The sequence below is a fragment of the Nansenia antarctica genome (assembly GCF_963989245.1).
Source record: "Nansenia antarctica genome assembly, chromosome: 9".
NCBI lineage: Eukaryota > Metazoa > Chordata > Actinopteri > Argentiniformes > Microstomatidae > Nansenia > Nansenia antarctica.
In genome coordinates, this window is record NC_137679.1 from 3,042,740 (window position 1) to 3,052,739 (window position 10,000).

General features: G+C 47.5%; 1 protein-coding gene across 1 annotated transcript in view; it reads left to right on the forward strand.

Moving 5' to 3' along the window:
• Window positions 1-10,000, forward strand: part of myo9ab (myosin IXAb) — a gene marked incomplete at both ends in the record, with an annotated part of 125,820 nt that overhangs the window by 69,944 nt on the left and 45,876 nt on the right. Inside the window, 2 exons of the mRNA XM_080539150.1 lie at window positions 4,312-4,428; window positions 5,789-5,923. Of these exons, the coding sequence (XP_080395276.1) occupies window positions 4,312-4,428; window positions 5,789-5,923 (252 nt within the window). The remainder of the gene's footprint in view (window positions 1-4,311; window positions 4,429-5,788; window positions 5,924-10,000) is intronic.

Genomic DNA, 10,000 nt, shown 5'->3' on the forward strand with positions numbered 1-10,000 from the left:
TGTTGGAGTGGCAGTTAGCATGTTGGAGTGGCAGTTAGCATGTTGGAGTGGCAGTTGGCATAAGGGCGGCGTCACTGCTTCGTTTGACACTCTCTGGTCACACAGGTCGTCTTGTTAGAGTAACTTAGAGGACCAATGGGCTTCTGTTCTGCTGTCCAGCCCTCCTATTCATTCCTCTCCACAATAACCTCCTGCCAAAGCAGACGTGTGTGTGTGTGTGTGTCCAAGTTGTAATGTTAGCGTACTTGTATTAGCTTAACACGGCTTTCTTCCTCTGTAAGTGGAGGGTTGTTGAGGCGCAGTAATGGTCCGTCTTGGCAGTGTCGGTTGGTTTTTATGGATCGACGAGGTGCCTAAGATGTGATTTGTGTGTCTGGAGGCACTTAAACAACTCTGGCTCTCAACTCAAACTCCCCTGAAGCCGTGGTGTTGATCACAGCGGGGCTGAACACATCATAGACTACTGGGGCGGCTGTGGCGCAGGAGGTAGAGGAGCTGCCATCTAATGATCGCAAGGTTGGCAGATCGGTGGTTCGAGCTCCAGCTGGCCACATGTCGAGGTGTCCTTGGGCAAGACACTGAACCCCAAATTGCTCCCAGTGAGCGGGCCGGCCGGTGCCTTGCATGGTAGCTTGCCGCCATTGGTGTGTGAATGTGTGTGTGAATGGGTGAATGAGAGGCCGTTGTAAAGCGCTTTGGATAAAGGCGCTATATAAGTGCAGTGAATTACGTGTGCTTTTATACAGTCGATGGCAGGTTAATATAGGAGGTCACCGTTCTGCTTGTTCGAGCAAAATATGTGCCTGCGGTAGTCATCTCCCAGGAGGCAGCCTCACCTGACTCGTAACCTCTGACCCCTAAACCCTCTGACCCCACAGTTTAGAACGATGCAGTGTTTGGTGTCATTAAACTACTAGACAAAAAAACACCTCGCCCTCCCCCCCCCAAGGCATGCTAAGATCTGTTTTCCTTTTCACTCTCATTGACTTCTCACGGACTCTTAGTCCTACTTACAAACTCTCTCTCTCTAACTCTCTCTCTCTGTCTCTCTCTCTCTCTCTCTCTCTCTCTCTCTCTGTCTCTCTCTCTCTCTCTCATTATCTCTCTCTCTCTCTCTCTCTCTGTATCTGTCTGTCTGTCTGTCTCTCTCTCTCTCTCTCTGTCTCTCTCTCTCTCTCTCTCTCTCTCTTCTGTTTGTTCGAAGCACGGTATCTGAACTGCATTGCTGACGACGGTAGATTGGCTCATTGGCCCCTGGAGAGACCGACACACTCGAGAGCTCCGTATCGATGACATTGATCCATCTGGAGGTAGAGAGAGACACGGTGTGTGTGTGTCTGCACCTTGGTCCTCTCCTCTCCTGGAGCTCTGCTAAGGTGGTGCAGTGCAGATGTCAGGTGTTGGCTAGGCTCCCGTTCAGTGTTTGAAGAGCAGGTGGGAGGAAGGGGGAGTAGGTATCGCCAACGGCTCAGTCAGAGAGACTACTTAAGCGTTATGGAACGAGAAGCCGTGGTATATCGTAGATATTGGCACAGCTAGCGGGGTGGTTAGGCACGACGCGAAGCGGAGTTTTATACAACGTTTACCACATTTATCTATCAATATTTCACAAAAGAAAGGCAATCTTTTAATTAATGTATTTGAATGGAACTGTGTTTTATTGTAAGTGTATTCATCCGCTGAACAGTTGTTTATCGGTTGCTAAGCGACGGTAAGAATGTAACTTCGATAACGGTAATATTATACAAATGCGGAGTAATATGAAAAGATGTGTCAACATTCCATTTAGCCGTGCGTATGTCATGGATATCGGCACGGCTGGAACGCAAACTGACCAATAGAGACAATGGACCTAACTGACCAATAGAGACAATGGACCAAACTGACCAATAGACAAACAGCCGACCAAAGTGCTTAACAGATAAAACACTAATAAAAAGAAAACAACAAATAAAAATACACTAAAACAAAAACAAGGTGCAATACAGAATACAACAAGGTGCAGAAAAGTGCAGTATGTTGTCGGGAGGCAGGCTCACCTCAGGTCAAAGGCCAGGGAGAAGAGGTACGTCTTAGCTAAGGTTTTAAAAGCCTCGACGCTCTGGGCAGATCTGACGTGGAGGAGGGGGAGGCTATTCCAGAGCCTAGGGTGTGTGTGTGCAGACGTACTGTAGATCAACAACAACAACAACAGACACACAGACAGGCACGCGCCGTAGACAAACAGTTGTTATGGTTGTTGTGAGCCTTGTTGTTTTGTGAGGCCGAGATTAGAGTGTCGGAAGGCTTGTGGATTCCTCCGTCACCTCGCACACAGATCTGTTTAGGACCAACTGTCACCTCGTACACAGATCTGTTTAGGAGCGCGTACCGCCATACCGCGCACGGAGATTAGCCAGCACTTACAGTAGAGACAGGAGAACGCTAGGACAATAACACACTCAGAGCAGAGAGTTAAAGAGCTATAATCACTGTACTGTGTACACACACGCACACACACACACACACACACACACAAATACATACACACACACACACACAAACACACACACACACACATAAATATCCACACATAGACACACATAGACACACACACACACACACACACGCACGCACACACACACACATACACAGTACACACACACACACGTACACACACACACACACACACACACACACACACACACACACTCACACACGTAATGCACACACACACACACACAAATACACACACACACACACACAAATACACACACACATACACAGTACACACACACAGTACACACACACACACACACACACAAATAAATACACTCACACACACACAAACTTACACACACACACATAAATATACACACATAGACACACACACACGCAAACACACACACACACACACACACACACACACACATACACAGTACACACACACACACACACACACACAAATGCACACACACACACACACACACAAATACACACACACACACACAAATACACACACTTTCTGGACGATTTCTTCTCGTCTGTGGGGCTAATCTCTGTGTGTGATGTTGTGTGCTGTGTTGCTGATTATTCTGTAGCAGGGAAGTTTATAATGGTTGTATATTCCTCCTTATCTACATCCTGCAAGGTGTTTTATGTCCGATGTGTCCAACCATAGTCTTGCCGTGAAACAATGGTTGCGGTTAAGCAGGACATCTCTTGATGTGATGTGGGAGGGGGGAGGTGAGCCGTGTTGCCAGATTGGGAGTATTGCCGGCCAATTGGACTACTTATGATCTACACTGGGCGGTTTTTACACTGTGGTTAGGCTGGAAAACAATCCTATCTGGCAACACCGGAGGGGAGGGGGCGGGGTTGGGGGGGGGGGTTAACTCACCAACTGCCAAAGAGTGCTGGAACTCTCCCCACCTAGTAGTGCCAACTGTTTTATGTGGAGTCTGCCTAGCGACAGCACTCTGATTGGCCACTAAAATGAAGCGTCATCATTGATGCGTTATTCGGGGAAGTCACCCTTTGGAACCTTCTAGAATCTAGACCGCCGACCGTTTAGGGCGACTTCATTCACCCTCGACACTGAACCAGTTAACACTAGAACAGCCGTGCCTTTTTTACCTACTATAAGAGCCGCCTCGGGGGTCAAATGACCATAGTCTTTACAAGAAGAAGATGCTACTTACACACAACGACCACTAGTTGGCTGCCTTGTAAATTAGCCTGCTTCCTACACAGAAAAACTGCTAAATAGCTTTATACCAGCTTATCCTGAGGTGATTTTGACAAATGTAAGGATACTGGGTGGTAGAACGCACATATCTAGGAAGAGTCATGACATTTGACCGAGTGCAAAGATATACATTTGTTTTTATTCACAGGGTCAAATGACCCCACCACCCATGGCTCCCATTTCCCATTTTCTCCCTTGCCCTTATGAATGTTAGTTGATGTATTGCTGTAGGTTGTTGTATGTTCTATGTGCTGTCCTGTCTGTAACTTTGTGTAATTTCTGCCACCGCTGTTTTGGCCAGGTCTCCCTTGCAAAAGAGATTCTGAATCTCAATGGGACTTTTTACCTGGTTAAATAAAATATAAATAAAATAGAAAATGGCTGTTCTAGTGTTACAGGAAGGTACGGCGTCTAGCGTTGTGATCGGGGGGCGTCCGGTGTACCTGTTCTGACGTCTATGTTCCTGTGTTGCCTCTCTCTCTCTATTTCCCTTTCTCTCTCTCACCCTTTGGCACCTTGTCGACTGTCGACCGTTTAGGTTTAAGGAGACTTTATTCACCCTCTCTCTCTCTCTCTCTCTCTAGGCTGGTACGGTCAGAGACTCCATGGCCAAGTCTCTGTACAGCGCCTTGTTTGACTGGATCGTGTTCCGGACCAACCACGCCCTCCTCAACAACAAGGACTTTGAGGACAGGGCCAAGGTAGGCTGGACCTCCACACCACCACACACACACACACACACACACACACACACACACACACACACACACACACACACACACACACGCCCTCCTCAACAACAAGGACCTGGAGGACAGGGCCACGGTAGGGCTGGACCTCCACACCACCACACTGCCTCATCAGCACACACACACACACACACACACACACACACACACACACACACACACACACACAGAGGTCAGTGCAGCAGCACTGCAGTTGGAGTTCTTTTGACCTTCTGTTCTTTTTTCTGTGGTCAAAGTATGCAGCACAGGCTGTGTGTCTGTGTGTCTGTGTGTCTGTGTGTCTGCGTGGTTGATTGTGTGTGAGTGTGCGTGTGCGTGCGTATTGTGTGCGTGTGCGTGTGCGTGGTTGATTGTGTGAGTGTGCGTGCGTGTCCGTGTGTCTGCGTGGTTGATTGTGTGTGAGTGTGCGTGCGTATTGTGTGCGTGCGTGTGTGTGCGTGTGCGTGGTTGATTGTGTGTGTGTGTGTGTGTGTAGGGCCACAGTGGCAGCTGGCTGGCTATACCCCAGGAGCGTCGCATCCAAGAGATTAGATCTCACATCGTTACAACTCCTCCTCCCTCCCCAAGGGTGTGTGTGTGTGTGTGTGTGTGTGTGTGTGTGTGTGTGTGTGTGTGTGGCCACATGTGTGCCCAGAATTTTGGGGGCAGATGGCATGACGGTCTCCCTTCAGCTCTGCTTACAGTACTTTACCCCCTGCGGTGCATGACGCACACACACACACACACACACACACACACACGCACACACACACACACACACACACACACACACACACACAGAGCAGAGGTGGTTGGGGTCCAGACCAGAGGCTGTGTGATGTGATCAGCAGGGCTGAGGGAGGGTGAGCGTACGTAGCGTACGGGAGATGAGCTGCCTTCCATCTGTCTGTCAGTCTGTCTCACTTACACACACACCCTCCTGTCAGTCACACACCTTCCTATCACTCACACACCCGGTCTCAGTCACACACACTGTCTCACTCACACACCCTACGCTCCAGAGAGAGAGACTTGACTTGAATCTACCGTCCTAGGTAGCGTTGTTGGTAGCTAGGTAGCTAGGTTGCGTTGTTATGAATCTACGGTCCTAGGTAGCGTTGTTATTTTCCTGCTAGCGTATCTCATTGTTAGCCTATGTAGCATAGGTCAGTAGTACTTCCATTTATGAAGATGTGTATCTGTTTTTTTGTTCACTATCTACATACAATATGTACATGCGTTGCTACAACCATATTTTTAAAATGTATTTTGGATTTATTTTTTCAAAAACCAGATGATGTAGCTCACCTGTCTCCTGTGTTTGGACTTGTAGATCCTGTCCATCGGGGTGCTGGACATCTTTGGGTTCGAGGACTATGAGAACAACAGCTTTGAACAGTTCTGCATCAACTTTGCCAACGAGAGGCTCCAGCACTACTTCAACCAGCACATCTTCAAACTGGAGCAGGTAAGGGGCCTCCTACGCGCGTGTGTGTGTGTGTGTGTGTGTGTGTGTGTGTGTGTGTGTGTGCGTGTGCGTGTGCGTGTGCGTGTGCGTGTGTGTGTTTGTGTGCTCATGTGCTCATACTGGTAGTGTGTGGTTGATTGTGTTAGTAGCCAATAAGGTCATTTTCAGTGCAGTGGAAGATCATACGTAGGGCTGTCGTATGTGGCTGACCCTATGACCTTATGACCTTATGACCATGTGATCAGAGCCTAGAAACACTGGCCTCTCTGGCTGTTGACTGGTTCACTAGGACTATCCCCTCCTTTACACCGTCACTGCTGATCTTCACACACACTCACACTCACACACTCACACACGCACACACACACACACACACACACACACACACACAGGCATGCACTCACACACTCACACGCACACAAGCTGATCAAGAATTGACGTTTATTGGATTAGGGTAGTAATCCCCACTACTAGTAGTACATCTAGTTAGTGTAGAGTAGTGGGGATTACTCACCAAATCCATTGATGTTGACTAGCGAGTGTGTCGTTGATTTTTAAAATGTATTTACATTTTTCAGAAGTATACTAGGTAACAACAGATTTTCGTGTCAATCTGACTTGCGGTTCATTAGAAGAAGATTTTTAAGTGTTGTTTTTTTTATTTAAAAATCTCTGGAAATGCAGAAGAGTGAGTGGCATGTGGCAGCCATGTTTTTCATCCAATCATGTGGAAATGTGGTACACATCTGTCATACGACTGACTTGAGGCTTACTGAATTTCACACTCATTTGCATAAATATGTCAAGACAGTCTCATTTGCATATTTAATTCATTATGGTGCTGATTAATTAGCATGTAGCGTGATCATTTTAATCATTTATAACTTTTTTCGTTCTCAGACTTGTTAGGGACTGGAACATACGTCTTATGTAGCACGTTTCATGTCGGTCTGACTCACGGCATATTTGAAGAAGATTTTATTGTGTTTTTCCATAAAATTCAAGATAGCAGAAACATCTGTTATGACGCTTCTTCTCTTCGGTCCAAATATCTTCGTCTGGACGAGGTGTTCGTCTGGACGTGGCCAGTGTTGATTCTGGTCTCCAGGACAAACAGTTCAAAGGTCAAAGGTCATGGCGTCACAAATGAGAAAGACTCAACACACTGTTCCCTTCTGGAATTTTGGCGTAAAAAATGTTGGGAGGGTGTAGCCTGGGATCCTCCACGTGCCTGCCAAAACGCTAAAAAGTGAACAATATACGGCCATTTTTCATGAAAACGCTGAATGGCTGAACAATAATAAAGACGTTAATTACAATAAGGCTTCTCGCACTGTGTGGGCTTGTGCCTGAATAAGTGATTTATTAACTAATTATGACACACTAACCAGAAACAGTCGTCAAGACAATGTTCCAACAGTTTTGGTGCCCTGAAATACTTGGGACTACGTATGCAACGTGTTGTAAGTGATGTCCCCCCCCCCCCCTCTGACCTCTATCTAATACACGCCATATCCCTCTCCAACCCTACGGCTGTGCTGAACACGCATCTATTCTGTGTCGGATACTGTAAAAAAACAACTGTAGCTCTGTCATTATCCTAAGACTCTCCTTAACCTGCATCTGTCTACGGAACACACCAACAACAGAACACACACACACACACACACCAACAACAGAACACACACACCAACAACAGAACACACACACACACACACACCAACAACAGAACACACACACACACACACCAACAACAGAACACACACCAACAACAGAACACACACACACACCAACAACAGAACACACACACACACCAACAACAGAACACACACACACACCAACAACACACACACACACACCAACAGAACACACACACCAACAACACACACACACACACCAACAGAACACACACACATCAACAACACACACACACCAACAGAACACACACACCAACAGAAGCATCCCTGCCTCTATATGTCCTCAGCTCCTCAGTGGATGGTGAATAGATGTGAGCTGTAGTTAGAGGAGTGTTTTGTACGCTTTACATGGAGAGATGCGGAGGAGGGGGAAAGAAATAGACAAAAAAGAGACAGAGAGAGTGACAGACAGAGAGAGAGAGAGAGAGAGAGAGAGAGAGAGAGAGAGAGAGAGAGACAGAGAGAGACAGAGAGAGTGACAGAGAGAGAGAGAGACAGAGAGAGTGACAGAGAGAGAGAGACAGAGAGAGAGAGAGAGAGAGACAGAGAGAGACAGAGAGAGACAGAGAGAGTGACAGAGAGAGAGAGAGACAGAGAGAGTGACAGAGAGAGAGAGAGACAGAGACAGAGAGAGTGACAGAGAGAGAGAGAGACAGAGAGAGAGAGAGACAGAGAGAGAGAGAGAGAGAGGGAGAGAGAGAGACAGAGAGAGAGAGACAGAGAGAGACAGAGAGAGTGACAGAGAGAGAGAGAGACAGAGAGAGAGAGAGACAGAGAGAGAGAGAGACAGAGAGAGACAGAGAGAGACAGAGAGAGTGACAGAGAGAGAGAGAGACAGAGAGAGAGAGAGAGACAGAGAGAGAGAGAGAGAGAGAGAGAGGGAGAGAGAGAGACAGAGAGAGAGAGACAGAGAGAGACAGAGAGAGAGACAGAGAGAGAGAGAGAGAGACAGAGAGAGAGAGAGAGAGAGAGAGAGAGAGAGAGACAGAGAGAGAGAGAGAGAGAGAGGGAGAGAGAGAGAGGCTCAATAAGCTACTGCAGTGTAGTGCATGATGTTACAATAACTGTCTCCCCTCGTCTCCCTCACCCTGGCGTGTGATTGGCTGGGGCAGGTCAGCTGGCTGAGGGAGAGAGGGAGAGAGGGAGGTAGGGGGGGAAAAGAGCAGTAGTTTTTTTTTTTTAACAAGCGGGCTAATATCCCTTCACCCCTGTAGGACATTCAGGGCAATCAACCTTTTTAATCTTAGATTGCTCTTTTCACGTGAAATTGAGGTTGATATTTCAACTTAACTAATGTGAGTACATGTTGTGACACGGTCTGTTTTGGAATGGAGAGGTATAGTTTAATATTGTGTCCGGCACCATGCAAAGTTTGATTAACACTAGAACAGCCATGAGTGAGCAAATTTCAGGACCCTCCTTTCATGGTGTTCTGCCACCCTAGTATCCTTACATTTTCAAAATCACATCAGGATAAGCTAGTATAAAGCTATTTTGCCGTTTTTCTGTGTAGGAGGCAGGCTAATTTACAAGCTGGCCAACTAGTGGTCGTTGTGTGTAAATAGCAGCTTGAGCATTGTAAAGAGGGCGGCTCTTTTAGTAGGTAAAAAAGGCACGACTGTTCTAGTGTTAACGGATATCCTGCTTCCCTTTTTTTGTGTTACAGTACAGCTTTCCCTCATCATTTCTCACTCAGTTCTAGAATGTTCCACCGCCAGGGGCCGGTCCAGTGTGACAGCCACTCACATGTTATTACGCTTTAATCACAAGTTCCTCCACAAGTTTGTCCTCTGTAGCGGCGGTGTATTTGGTTTCATACGGGGGGTTTGTTTGAACAGCAGAAGTGCGGAGGTGAACTTCAGTACCGGGTCCTTCTGACAGGGCCCGGCCAGATCTGAAGTGATGTGTGTTTGTTTGAACGGCCACGGCGTGGGTCACCTCCCCTCCCTCCCTCTGACGTAGGGAGGGAAAACACTCCTCACCTCCACACCTCCTCCACACCTCTCCTCCCCCTTCCATCACTCTGAGCAAGAGGCACCGATCTCAGATCATTGCCAACTCCCCAAACCCTCCCCTCAAGAGAGAGAGAGAGAGACAGAGAGAGAGACAGAGACAGAGACAGAGACAGAGACAGAGACAGAGACAGAGACAGAGAGAGACAGAGAGAGAGACAGAGAGAGAGAGACAGAGACAGAGACAGAGACAGAGAGAGACAGAGACAGAGACAGAGACTGAACTGACCAGTTGATCAGTGTCTAGGGTCAACATCATCCTACTCCCACCTCCCTCCTAACACCCTTCAAGCCTTCAATGCTCTTATCAGCAGCCTGTGTTTACGTTTGAGGGGTGGCCAAGGCGAGCCGTACTAACTGCAGCACCC